General features: G+C 39.9%; 2 protein-coding genes across 2 annotated transcripts in view; both read right to left on the reverse strand.

The window, feature by feature from the left end:
- Positions 1-36: 36 nt before the first annotated feature.
- On the reverse strand, positions 37-9,256 carry mrpl3 (mitochondrial ribosomal protein L3). Its single transcript, XM_030411021.1, has 10 exons — positions 9,017-9,256; positions 7,812-7,993; positions 7,628-7,719; positions 5,259-5,357; positions 3,309-3,408; positions 2,728-2,788; positions 2,406-2,517; positions 2,178-2,255; positions 1,943-2,020; positions 37-287 (listed from the first exon to the last, which is right to left on the reverse strand). Exons 1-10 carry the CDS (start codon positions 9,088-9,090, stop codon positions 138-140), a joined length of 1,026 nt encoding a protein of 341 aa, XP_030266881.1. The 5' UTR covers positions 9,091-9,256; the 3' UTR covers positions 37-137.
- Positions 9,257-10,967: 1,711 nt separating this feature from the next.
- Positions 10,968-14,326, reverse strand: part of LOC115578171 (copine-4) — a 12,525-nt gene continuing 9,166 nt past the window's right edge. The window contains exon 9 of the mRNA XM_030411020.1: positions 10,968-11,930. Coding sequence (XP_030266880.1) covers positions 11,799-11,930 — 132 coding nt within the window. The 3' untranslated portion in view covers positions 10,968-11,798. The remainder of the gene's footprint in view (positions 11,931-14,326) is intronic.

Raw genomic sequence — 14,326 nt, forward strand, 5'->3', positions numbered from 1 at the left:
AGACACACACACACACAGACACAAAACCAGAGTAGCTGAAGATCTTCAAAGGAATTCGTCTTTATTACAGCATCCAGACAGTTTGCGGGTTTAGGTGTAAACATGTCATGTGTGAGTATATGTGTGTGTGTGTGCGATCAGGTCAGTGTTAATGATGGCTCTGTGTGAATGAAATAGTCATCGTCGTACAGGTCTTCATCCAGGTTGCCGTCCTCCTCGGTGAAGTAGGTAGGGAAAGGAGGGCTGAGCAGGGTGGAGGCCCTGGTTGGGAGAACGCTGTCTCTCACCTGGAACAAACACAAAGACACAAACTTGTGTGAAGGGCAGTGGGGACACACTTCTTAATTAGTGCGGAAACAATTAGTGACAAGAAATGTGTTTCTAATGGCTGACAACTTTGATAATGGTAAGCTTTTGTTATTGCAGAAATGCCAAATATTCATGTTGTCCCTCTTCTCAAAGGTGACGATCGACTGCTTTTCTTCTTCTTCTATTTCGCTCTAAATCAAATACTTTTTTTGGTTTTCAGTGGTTGAGAATAAAACCTGCATTGTGTGTCAGGATTGTTGTCTTCTGAGATGTTTCCCTTCAGAAGCAGAAAACACTCATGTAGATTTTATTTTTAACCAAACAACAATTATGAAAAATAAACTTAAGAGCATAAGAATCATCCCTCTATATAGAAGTTTTTATTGATGGTGGCGACTCTGCATTCATTGAAAACATGACGGATTCACAGGAAAACAAGGCATGCATGAAGATCAGGGCATACATGTTTAACTCCTCGGTACCGTGTTCGACTTTATTGCCCACTTCTGCTGTTCACAGCATGGAATCATCATTATCTTCATTAAATATCTGCAGTTTGTTTGGCAGCACTGTAGGCAGACACACCTGCTGCTCTTCACCTGAGCTAGTTGCTCAAGGAGTGTTTGCTGTAAGCTGCCACTCAACCACCTTCACCACAGTAACCACAACTGTTGCCAAATCTACCACTGAAATCTTTACAAATACGACTTTAACCAAAAACACTGAGTTTAGCTTGATCCATGTTTCCACGTGAATCATATTCATTCAGTCAGGCATTTAATCATGGGAGAGCTGCAATGATGAATTAATGAATAGTCAACTGCTTTCATAACCAATTAATCAGTAAATCAATAAATAAAAGACTTTAGTTGCAGCCCAACCTCGTGGTCTTACACATCCCAGGGGACCCCAACCTCATGTCTGACAACCGCTGGGCTTAATGATTAATCGGTAAACCATCAAATAAACAGATTTAATCAATAATTTAAATTTTCATTAGTTGCAGCCCTATAGTCTCAATTCTAATCCATAAAACATGGCTGTTCCTCATTTACATAAAGCTATTAAGTCTGCAGAGAATAATAAAAACAAACATAATGGACTAACGTTATCAACCTGCATGTGCACCCTTTAGGGTAATAGAATCTGAAGTGGCTCCAGGTGTGTGTGTGTGTGTGTGTGTGTGTGTGTGTGTGTGTGTGTGTGTGTGTGTGTGTGCGTGCGTGCGTGTCAGCTGAGCTGGGTGAAATGCAATGCACATTTGTATTCATTATCACTTGTCTGCAAAACAAATAATAGGCTGTGTGTGTGTGTGTGTGTGTGTGTGTGTGTCCGCGTGCACACGCACAAGGCAAACACAACATGCTGAGTGTGAAGATGGGTGCTGTGGATATTACCGACATCATTGAGACGCACACTCCCTCACAGGAAAACACACAAACATAAATAGATGCATACACAGGCTGCTGAACCAGCACGGTGTCAATGAAGATAGATCACACTGTCTTACAGGTATGAGTATGTTTTGCAGGTGCAAGGTCGCCAGAACACTAAGCACGCTGCAGTTGACCTTCAACTTCACACATCACTTCCGTGTCTGTGTGTGTTTGTGCGCGCGCGTGTGTCTTTTTACCTTCAGTAAGCAGTTCTTGTGGCCGGGGATGGAGCCGTTAACATACAGCACATTATACTTGGTATTGACCCTCCATATCTAGAAGAGGGAGAGACGGCGGCGAGAGAATATTGAACTGAAATTGCAGTCAAGGACAAAGAAGTTTAAAACAACATCTCTGAATGTGTTTCTGTGTCTCTGTGTGTGTGTCTCTGTGTGTGTGTCTCTGTGTGTGAGTGTGTGTGTGTGTGTGTACCTTCAGTCCATGAGCTGTGACGTATACGTTGCCCATCCTGCCCGGCATCTTTTTCCCTTTGAAAACTTTGGCTGGATCCTAGACGCAGATGACAAACGACACACACGCTCACATTACTGGATTATAGGAAGCCAACTGTTCATGTCTGGCACGGATAAGAATCTTGAGAATCACATTGTGTGTGTGTGTGTGTGTGTGTGTGTGTGTGTGTGTGTGTCAGTCACATACCCCCCCAGGTCCAGACGCTCCCGGTCTGCGATGAGTTTTGGTCTGGCCGTGGGTGGCTGGCTGACCTTTGAACCCCCATCGCTTCATTACACCTTGAAAACCCTTTCCAATGCTACACACAAACACAAGAAGATTCATGAATGCACACTCATATCTTAGATTTACATTCACGTTACCCCAGAGGATATAAAAAGAGAGTATTGAGCCTTCTTCCAAAGTCAGTCACTAATCTATCTCCAGAACGTGCTGATGGAGCTGAGGGAGGTTAAGGAGGAGGAAAGGAACCCAAGAGGAGACGGAAATCTGGCAGAGCAGAACTTACGATTTAGCCGTGACGTCCACATATTGGCCCGGGCGGTAATGTGCTGCATACAGAGGAGTGCCTGAAAACACCACAAACAAGATTACCTTAGAGAGATTTGTAGAAAACAGCATGCAACATGCACAGTGATAGGAATGAGGGCAGCTTTAATAGAAAGCTAACAGAAGGTTCCTTCATCTTTCACTTAGTCAAGTTTAAGTACCTTTCAAGCATTTTCAAGCACCTTCCATCAGTGCTAAAATACATATTTATCAAAATAATTATCTAATTTAAACATATTAAATCAGATGCTAATGAGCTATAAACAACCAAAGAAAGACAGAAAGAACGAAGGATAGAAAGAAAGAAAGATAGAAAGAAAGAAAGATAGAAAGAAAGAAAGATAGAAAGAACGAAGGATAGAAAGAAAGAAAGATAGAAAGAAAGAAAGAAGGATAGAAAGAAAGAAATAAGGACAGAATGAAAGAAAGAAAGAAAAGCAGTCACTATCTCAAGTAAATTCCTGTTTCAAACCGTCAACACATTAATGAGCGTTATTCAAGTGTTTCCAGCAGCAGCTCCTGACTAACGGCCATGTGTACCTGGCTTGATGAGGGCGTTGTCGGAGACTTTAAATGTGGTGACTTTTTGTTTGGGAGGCACTCCTGCATTCCTGAACATCTCCATTTGGCTTTCAGACCTCTGTCAGTCAGAGCAATGGAAGGAGAGGAAACACACAACAAGAAACACGGTGAACAAAACTGGTAAAAACAAATAAGAGCAGTGAGCAGCAGTTGGACTTTGGCATTTCAAAATTAACTGTGGGACCATTTTGACGTTACGGGAGCCAAACACACATGCACGCATTCATACGCATGCACACTTTGGCGGCGAGTGCCTCTGACATTTGCTTTCACTCGGCTCACTCTCATCCCAGCCCCTCCAGTCACTCTCTCCCTTCTGCTGACTGAAAAGCAGCCTGCCAAAGCTTCACACTCCTGACAAACTGTGCCTTCGACTGGAGAGGCTGTGTGAGGGGTATCGAAAACAACTTCATGTTGGTCGAGTGAAGTCCAGGCGCCGGCCCGTCCAGCATCTATCCACACTCCATGAATAAATCGCATCTTGACTTATTTATAATTGTTCTTTTGTGTTTTTTAATTTTTTATCCTAAACATACAGATATAACATTTAAAAAGGACAAATCCACCCTCACACATGCTAACGGGTGTTTTTTTAAACAACTTCTTTGAAACCATCGTTGAGAAGGAAGTGTTGGTTCAGAGTGAGCTGAGGAGACGGTGAAGTGCCGTCTGTCACCTCGTGTTTCACTGTTACACACCTACACTGTGACCGCAGACTTTATTACCAGCATGAAAGACACTTTTCAAATATGTGTGTGCCTGTCATTGCTTCATTGCTGGTGAGAGGTAGCAGCAATGAAATCCATTGGATCTCATTTATTAAGACACATCAGATGAATTACAGTCACTGACGTTTAGAGAGTGAGTCTAATGTCCTGGCTATGGGTCTGTATTCAGAAAGAGTCTAAGAACTAGGAGGACTGATATGAGCTGAATCATGCAGGGAAGTGACAAAATTCACTTATGTCTCATAAAGCTGTCACACTGATATGATTTTCCTTTTTTTTGGTTGCATGATTATGAAACGTAGCCAGGACTAAAACAAGCAGACCTCTGCTGGTACAGACACACATCGACTGGTTTGAGAAGATACGATGTTCTCCAACAAGACGGCTGGATACAAATCAAACACTTCAAGTCATCAATTTCAGCCCGATTGACAGTATGACTCATGGAATTGTCAGGCAGTTGTCTAAAATGCTGAGATGTTTATCTTATGGCCTAATTAATTAATTATTCATGGTGTGAAAATGTTTTTATTGCACAGTGGAATAATGTCGGCAATTTTTACAGCTATTGGAGGGAAAATAAATGAGCACACAATAATTCAAAGTGTCACATTTCTGTGCCAAGACAGCTGCTTATAAATACTGCTGCCACATCTCTGAACACAAAAATAGTATTTCAGTATAATTTCCCTCCATATCCAAGGAAACGTTTCTATCTCATTTCAAAACACTTCATTTTGCTTAAAGCTAGACTGTGTTACTGTTGAGAGAAGAAATTAAACGTTCTTCATCCTACAAATAAATTAATAAAATTCACAGTGGCTAAATGTAATATAATTGGTGGTTTCTCTGCGCCAGCCTGTTTTTTCCAGCAGCATCAGTCTGTCCAGTAGTTTATGGTCAGCTTCATAGCTACGTAGAAGTAAAAGTTTCCTTCTCCAGGGACTCAACACTGAAAGCTGGTGGACACCATTTGTGTCCACCAGCTTTTGTCCTTTTTAAATGTTATATCTGTATGTTTAGGATAAAAAATTCAAAAACACAAAAGAACAGCTAAAAGATATCAAAGAATATCAACTAAAGCCACCTTAAAGATAATTGATTGTGAAGTTTGTGTCAACACATCCCAGATTAAATCCTTACACGTACTTTGCTAGATGTAACTGCTACTAGCTCTTACATTGAATGGTGATACGTTTTTCCCTCCTACCACAAGGGCGGCAGTGTGTCCATCAAATTCTTCCTTGGACAGGTGCTTTATTACATGGCAGTCCTGCACCTGAAAAAACAAAAGAAACAGAGGCTGGATTAACAATAGTCACAGTGTGACTGCATTTATAACTGTGGCACCCATTTCTTCACTTCCTACAACATATACAAATACGCAATTAGATGAAAATCACTGGTGTAAAACATCTTAATACTGGGCCTCAGGGTCACTCATACAAGTGACCAAATTAAAGTAGGATGTCATCACAAGCAGTGTTGCACGGTAAACCGATACTAGAAAGGTACCGCGGTACCCAGCCGTTAAGAACAATACTTTTTCTCGGTACTTTATGATCTTAGTGTGACAGCGGGGCAGCGTGTCTGTGTGCAGCTTCTCTCTGCTTCCTCACTGCCTGCAGACAGAGTGGGCGTGGCTTCACAGTGACAGAGTCACAGAGCGAGACGGACGTGTTGGCTCTCTTGGTCATTACAGATTTAAAGCCTCGTTTACAGACGGGCTTTGTGGTGTCTGTGGGCTTGCCCTTACTGTCGGCAACGTGCGTCTGCTTCTTCAACAAGCCCTGGACGGTCGGCAGCAGCACTTATGCCACTTTCAGCTGACAGACATGCAGACTTGTTCAAAGAGTTCAAAGAGCTGCAGGTTAGCGATAGATAACGTTAAATATCCCCCGGATGGAAGTCAAGCAAGTTTTTTTTGTGACAAGCTAACTATTTCCACCATCAGAGTTGCAGGAGGCAGTCAGGGGTGAAGCTAACTGTTTAACAGTCTGATGTGGTTCCACATCTCTGTATGTAAACACAACGTTCACACTGGGAACATGAACTTTACCAGAACATGCGCTGGTGTTCACAAGTATGCTGATCAACAACACCACTTAAATTATCTATCTTAAGTCAATCAGTACTAGTAATATAATCATAGCATATATATTGTAATTTACATGATTATAAAATGGTGTGATTAGAGCACAGACCTCCACCAGGTCTGGGTCATTTGTGTTGTACTTTAGTGCACTAATGTAGTTTGCAGGCTGATAATCCGGGTTTGAACTTTATCAACATGAAATGCGAATTGCAGATTTCCCCTTTGTGGGACGAATAAAGTATTATCTTATTTTATGACTTGCCAGACTTACAGTTAATGTCATTTATGTTCATTATTTTTATGCCAAATAAAATTGTAGTTAATGTGCTGTTAATTTTTTTCTACTACTGGCACTGAGCTTTTAATGAAAAATCAGGTTATTTAATAATCTCTGAGAGCAAACAAGACAAATGAACAAAACAAGAAGACACTTGTCTTCTTGGATTCAGAAGCTATAAAGCTCAGCAGCTTTTACAAAAATATATATATATAAAAAAGAAATAAATCTTTTAAGTTCCACATTCTGTCATCTAAAATGTATGCCATTACTTATGATGATGTTTTAGTTTTCCGCCGTGGTTTCGTTTGAGTATCGGTATCAAGATATTTTAGGCAGGTATCGTACCGAAGTCATAATTTTGGTATCGTGATAACACTAATCACAAGCATGTTGTAATAAATGACACACTTCCAGAAGAGTAAAGGGGAGGACAATAATCCCACATGTGTGAAATGTTCTTTTTAAAAAGCAACTATCAAACCTTCACTGTGTTTATTCACGAAAGCAGACGTACTTTCAGTTTCACTTGAGATAACACTTGTCCCAAAATACCAAAGTGGTGGGAGTACGTTCAGCCTGAGTAACGACATTTAAATGTTCTACTCTTCATTAAGCACAGACTGCTCCTGTGCCAGCTGAAAAGGATATTTTTTTTTTTTAAAAACTTAGTGTGATGAAAGTGAGTCAGAAGATGGAGATAGAAGCTTCTTTCCAACCCTGATACTAATCGTCTGACTGTTAACACTGACATGTTACTGAAATTGAGTTTGTTATGCAATAATGCGCTGAGTGAACACACACGGCCACAGTTTACTTTCAATTTACTTCACTGACAGACCAGCCAATGAGACAACAACGTGATCTAAATAAACCTGGTGTTAAATAGCTCCTGTTTAAACTTGCTGTCAGCGAGGAGAAGCTTGTCCAGGAACACTGAGGCATTTCAAATGCAATAATTTGAAATGCCTCAGTTCAAATGCGCGATCAGAGCCTGTGCAAAAGTGTTCAATATTTGCTCTTCCTCTCCCAGACTCAGACGGAACAATTCAATTTATCGGACTTCTTTTCTGACCCACTGTCATTATGGATGACAAATATAAACACACATGATTCCTAAAGAATACTGGCAGCTTTTTTTAATGCTAAAGCACACCAGGAAACATCTGGATGGTACCTGTAACATGGTGACCACGTGTCTTTCTCCCGTCTTTGACCAGACAGGAACCATTCCCAACTTCACTGCTACTAATCCAACTCTTCGACTTCCTGGAAAGAGAAACAGATGAAAAGACCGTTAAAGTGAAAGCCTTAATGATGAGAGTCAGACTGTGCAGGTTTTCACTAATCATGACATCCACCCTCTGTCCACTCATGTCGCTGCCAGGGCTCATCTTTCAGTGGGTTGAGCTTTTCAGCTGTTTGTCTTCTGTATTCCTCTGCTGTGGTCTTCCTCATATACTCCTGATTATCCTCTGTCAGGTGTTCATCAAACCACGTCGTAGTCTTTACTGTCCTGATGCAACCAACCAAATGGGAAGGACTGCGGGAGAAGAAATTTGGGGAAATGAGTGCAGTTATTGAACATGAAGACTTCCCTTATGTCCAGAGATGGAGTAATGATGACCATCATTGTCATGACCATTGATATTCAAAAAAAGTGTGTCAATAGGACAGAAAATAGTCATTTCCAAGAGTCTGTGGTCTGAGAGGTCTGATAAACAGGCCCCAGCTCAAACACATTCAGATTACAATATCAAACAGAAACTGGCAGCACATGTTCACATCCAAGAAGCTGACGTGCCATTTTGGCTAAACTGATTAAGGGAGGATCATCATTCCAACACTGATTTATGTATTAACTGCATAACCGTCACTGAAATGTGCTTTGCTGTTTCAGATCTCACACTCCTCTCTGTCCTTTTAGAAGACTAAGTGGAACACATGTCATCACTCATCCGTCTGCTGCTGCAGTGTCCCTGCTGATGAGTGACGAGCACTTCCACACTTTCACACAGACAGATTGTACTGACGAGTCAATGGCAGATAACGAAAGACACTCAGCATTAAATGAACTTTGGTGGCATACTCTGCCCACGTCTGCTTGCTGATGGCTACCGACGCATTACTCAGTTTGTACTTGGCTGAGTGGGACTTGAGTTGGTCTTCAGTTTTGTCCTCTTTAACAGTAACTACAGTTGACATGTGGTATTTGTAGAGCACTGAAAATATCAAAGTGTCCATACAAATGCCCCAGTTAACCTTTAAGCGATGTGAAACAATACGAATCAAGGAGACAAATATCTTAAATTAAGAAGTAAGGGTTTGTTGTTACCGCACAACGTCATTGGGTATCTAAGACAATTCAGCTAACTTTAGCTTAAATGTTATTTTAAATGAAAATAGCTAACTCAGTAGCAAATGAAACCGGCTGCGGTAAAACAGCTAAGATCATCATTATTTATCTAATAACTTTCCTGCTGTGTCGCCGCAGCAGCCGGTTCAGCTAAGAATTTAACTTCAGTCACATTAGCTTAACTAGCAAGTTAGCATTTACGTTAGCCACCTTTCAGCTGCTGCTCGGAGAGAAACGAGTTGAGTTCCCCGCTGAAGAAGAAACCGACAGCTCCACGCCGCCATGACGCTCTTTAATACATACACTCACACATAAATATACAAAACTACACACGAACTAGAAGGGCATAATGCACGTCCACGCCTTCGTTGTCGTCCTGTACAAATGTCACCCTGGCAGCTTCCGGTTCGTTACCAAAACAGCTCCGCGGAGCTGAGACTCACGTCAAAGGTTCCGCAGCAAACATCAGGGAACTACAACCATATATTATGTCTCTGACTACAACCACGTTAATCTCGGTATCATGTGCACAAGTTTATATTGAGCTTCATGTTGTCTTGATAAAATAAACAATATACAAAAACAACCATACGATCGTGAATCAAAGTGCATGTTTGTCCTTGGAAACAGCAAATGATGAAACACTTTCACCTTTGGGGTCCATTTAGTGGTTCACACTCGTCCAGTTGTCATGAAAATGTTTGATGCAGGAAAGCAGAACAAATGTGAATTTTGTTTTAAATTTGACTGCTTTTGTATTTTCTGTTTCTTTTTTTACTTACTCTACTTTCTTATTGTTTCCTCTATTTGTATTTTATTCAATCTCTATAGAGGGATTTCTATTCTAGAAGGAGCTAATATAACGTACCAACTTCCCATCTGGGATCAATAAAGAGTTTCTGACAATGAGGCATGTCCCATTGATTTCTCAATGACATGGTATCTCCTGAATTGTAACAATATACTGTGTTTCACATTAAATTGTTTTATTAACGTATCATTACTATTGTCTCATTAATGTTGTCTCCTTTTTACTTTTCAATTTTTAACTTTTGAGTTTAATTTATCATTTATTTATTTTTCATCTTCCCAATGTTGCTGCACTTTACTCCATTATGTATAATTGGTCTAAGATTCCTTATCTGTTTCTATTGTTCTTATATGAAATCTCTTTATTGCTCTAAATTAAGTATTAACTATTTCTATTCCATTCGTTTGCTCTACATCTCAATTGTAATTTTAATTGTGTTCCTTTTATTTGTTCTGCTTTGTTTGTCAAAGCACTTTGTAACCTTGTTTGTGCTATATAAATAAAGTTATTATTATTATTATTATTATTATCATTATTATTTAATTATACTGAACAATTATATTAAGTTGTATAACAAAATATAACATTATTAAGCTAAGCATGATTTCCCTCAGTTTAAGTGGCTTCTCTCAGCCTTGAGATAACGGATCCTCTGTCTCTCTCGGTGGGGCCCGTCTGATGTGGGTGGTCTCTGACAGAGATATCTGGAGGCTCATGTGCTGAATACTGATCCGACTGTCAGCGGGAGAGGCATGTATGAAGATTACTCACAGGACAGCTCAACTTTCATTCCTCCTAATTAACTATATGGAGATTACTGAAACAATTTATTCTTGCATTTTAATGTCTGTCCAGGAAACATGGAAAGAGTGAAAGAGAGATGTAGTGGATGTGTGTGTGTTAAGAAAATGTGTGTCGCAGTTGGAAGTATTGTGACGTGATGGTTTTTTCAACAACAAGGCAGAGTTGTCCATGAGAAAGACAGAGAGATGTGTGATATCTAACGGCAGATACAAATAGCCGCATACTCAGTGACAAAGAGACAGAAACTCAAAAATAATTCAACTAACAGGCGGCGACCTGCTCTGCCTGAGTTACATTATGTTACATTACATTACATCATATTACATTACCATTATACCTCCAGACTGCATGCATGCACACACACACACACACATTAACCCAAACCTTCAACAAAAACAAGTCTTTGAAATATTATGGCTTACTTTGCATATCATTTGTCCAAAAGGGGATATAGGTCCCTTTTTGTAACAGTATGAACTTACATAATGTCCCTACAGCGTCATTAACACAAGGACACATCCACACAAACATCAGATGACACAAAAATGAGAAAACCAAAGTGTCTTTATTATAATAAACATGCAGAATACAGAAAAAAACAGTTCAGCTAACAGATGAGTGTCTACTACACACGCTTTGCTATCCTCCCAAAACTCTTTAAAATGTAAGAAGGTTATTAAGAAATTATTACAATATTCTGTTTTTTGTTTTATTTCCATTTAGTAAAATCTCCAACAAAATCTGTAGAAAAGAACCCAAACACCCAAGTCAACCCTGAATGTCACTCAAATGACAGAGATACTTTATTTCATAACCAGCAAGCGACTACTGGAGATTGGATATTAGCAGGAGCTGAATTATGCATGCAGTTATGCAGTGCACTAACAGGGACTCTATCATTCCCATAAATAACATTTGCAATGCTAATTCTAAGCATTCCCATCTATGCAGGCGCACATTTTGGTTTCTCTACCCACAAATCTTTTGGTCTACATACTTGCTAGTTATCTAAATAAGGTAGGAGTGTCATTTCTTTGGGCGGGCTATAGTCTGAGTCTGCATGCTGGTTCAGAAGACTGCTCTTATTTCTATAAACATCTTTCAGATATACAGTAGATAGTAATAATTTCCCAGGTGATGCCACTGTGGCCAAACATGCAATAGTCATCAATGAAGAAGTTCAAATTGTTTCACCAGAACGAGCTAATTCTCTGAGCTAGACTACTGTATGTATGTAGTGTGCTGGAGGGTACATGTTTGTTTGTGTGCGTATGTGTTCTTGTGCTTTTGCATGTGTATATGTATTATACAGTACATAAAGTATATATGTGTGTGTGTGTGTGTGTGTGTGTGTGTATGTTTACATGTATTGCTTTGTCAGGGGCTGAAGGTTCTTGTGGACTCGTAGTCCGACATACACTTGGGTTTGATCCCTTTAGCGTTGTAGTAATCCACCACCTGATTGGGGACTTCTGCCAAAACACTCTTAGCCAGCGCGGCTGGAGAGGCCTGGAACCACAGAGACAGACAAGACAGACAGAAAAGAGGAGAGAGGTCACAAATACACACAATCATCAGCCTGCGTGATTCAAGGATGCTAGAATTTACTTTTCAGCCCGGCGCTGTCGAAGGTCCAGACCAGTGAGACTAATGCAATCAGACGTTTGAAAACCTCTAAACATCCCCGCTTTCACTTTTTGTCCTCTCATACTAAGTTCAAGGAGAAACCACATCAGATCTTCACATAACAAACTTTACACTATGCGAAATAAAGGAACATGTAAAATGTTTTGTCAGTGAATATTGGGAAGTGTTGTTTGTTCTCATTGGCTTCATGGATATATCATAATTAAAAACTCCGATGTTGGAGTGCAAACAAAGGTTTGTGATAACTTGAGGCTCAAGAAACCCTTTTGAATTACTGACGGAGAAGGTACTTCTTTGAAAAGAGCTACTGCGACCTTAAACTACAGACTATATGCTGAATTAAATGTAATAGATGAAAACTTTTCTTGATGCAGAAATCAGAGCTATTCATAACCTTGTAGTTTATTTTACTGCCATAATAATCTCAGCTGAGAATTATTATTATTTACTTGGTTTTGGGAGTTATTGAGGTCGGTTCAACTATTATTACTTCTGTAAAAACTCATGAGATGATGTTTTAGTAGGTTTTTCTTTATTAAGAGTTCAACCAGCATACGACTGAGAGCAAACCGTGAACTTTCTCTTCTATCATACAGCCTTTTTCCTGTGGTGGCTTTACCATCTCACTCCTGCATTACAGTTTTTATTGATTGCTTTGACCTGTTTAAACAAACTGGGATCCACTTGGTTTTCATCATCACTGTCTCAGCAGAGCACTAGACACCTCTTGCAGATGTGTTAACCCTTTCTCATTGGATTGACACATTTTCTCCACCCTTTTGCAGAACAGTTAACACAGATGTCATTCAAGCAGTCCAAACTCCATTGTTTTAGCTGTGGTAACCAAACAGAAAGCATCTGTTCCTAACTATCAGAAACTAACTACATCAGTATGAAATCACTAAAGCACCTGTTTGACACAAATCTTCAATGAGCAATCAGTCTGCAGGCCTTAAAAAGTGCAGCAGCTGTGTTGTTCTTTGCCAACATGGATTGAAGAGGTCTGAGGCAGATGAGAGTGAGAAACAGGTGCAGAGGAATGTCAAGGTTGGATGGCATGCAAGAAGATTTTTCCCTTGGTTCATTGCAGGAGAGGATAATGAATGTGATGTAGTGAGGCCATGTGGCCCCATCGTCAACACAGAAGAGACTGAGTATCAATAGTGGCTATTTCTTATACTCTACAGTGATAGATTGTTATACTTTACTGTAATATTTTATATCTTTATCTTCTTTTCTATGTTTTAAAACAGGTCAGTTGTTCAGGAAAAAGCTTGCTGTGAACTTTGAGACTACCAGCTTTCTTATTTTATATTTTGTGTAATATTTACAGTATTTCAGTTTTCAGCCACAGTTCGAAAAAAAGAATCAATGGAATCAAAAAATGCATCAAAGCATTTCTGATTCTGGATTCAATTATTTGCAAGAAGGCAAATTTGACAACAAATGGCATGAAAGCTACGTAGAGTAACAGGCCACAATGACAAGCACTGGTGCACCGATTCACACTGAGAGCTGTATTTTGTGTTTTGTTGTCCACTGTGTAATGGTTGATTGGAAGAGCTCATACACTTGTTTGGAAGTTATGTTGTTTGAAGGCAAAATTAGCTTTGTTGCATATTTGAAATGTTTTGGCACGGTTAGAGCCTTTTGCAAACAAAATGAGTCATTCTGACCATGAGTGCCGCTGTTTCAGCCTGTGTGTTAACTGTTCTGAAAATGTGGAGTTTGAGTTGACTGCTGCATCAAAGCAATCAATAAAAACTGTAAACAGCAGAGTCATCCATCAATATTGCTAACTTTAGCTAACAGCATCAGCATTGATGACGGAACGCAGCTTCTGTCAAGGGGTGCCACCGGTTGCCACGCAACGTTCCAAACCTGACACAGGCTTGTTTGGGGTCAGTTTGGCGCACGATAATTAAAGATGATGAGTTGGAGGAGTCTTGAATGTGTTGCCTTAAATGCTCAAGCTGCCTCTATGTTGGAGAGGATGTGACGTTCTAAAAACAAGCGATATCTATGTTCAGAGTATTTAAATGATCACAATAAAATGGCTTTAACCTCATGCCGGACTGATGGACCAGGAGATTCAAGTGAACTGACGTGAACTGTATGGAAAGCATTACGTCAATACTGCAACTGTGAAGGGACATTAATTTAAGGAGCTGTCTTTTGTTGTATGGTACATGACAAAGTGAACACAATGGAAATATTTCATGTAATGATTTGGGGTGATGATGCTGCTCGCTGATCTC

Source organism: Sparus aurata, unplaced genomic scaffold (assembly GCF_900880675.1).
Source record: "Sparus aurata unplaced genomic scaffold, fSpaAur1.1, whole genome shotgun sequence".
Classification (NCBI taxonomy): Eukaryota; Metazoa; Chordata; class Actinopteri; order Spariformes; family Sparidae; genus Sparus; species Sparus aurata.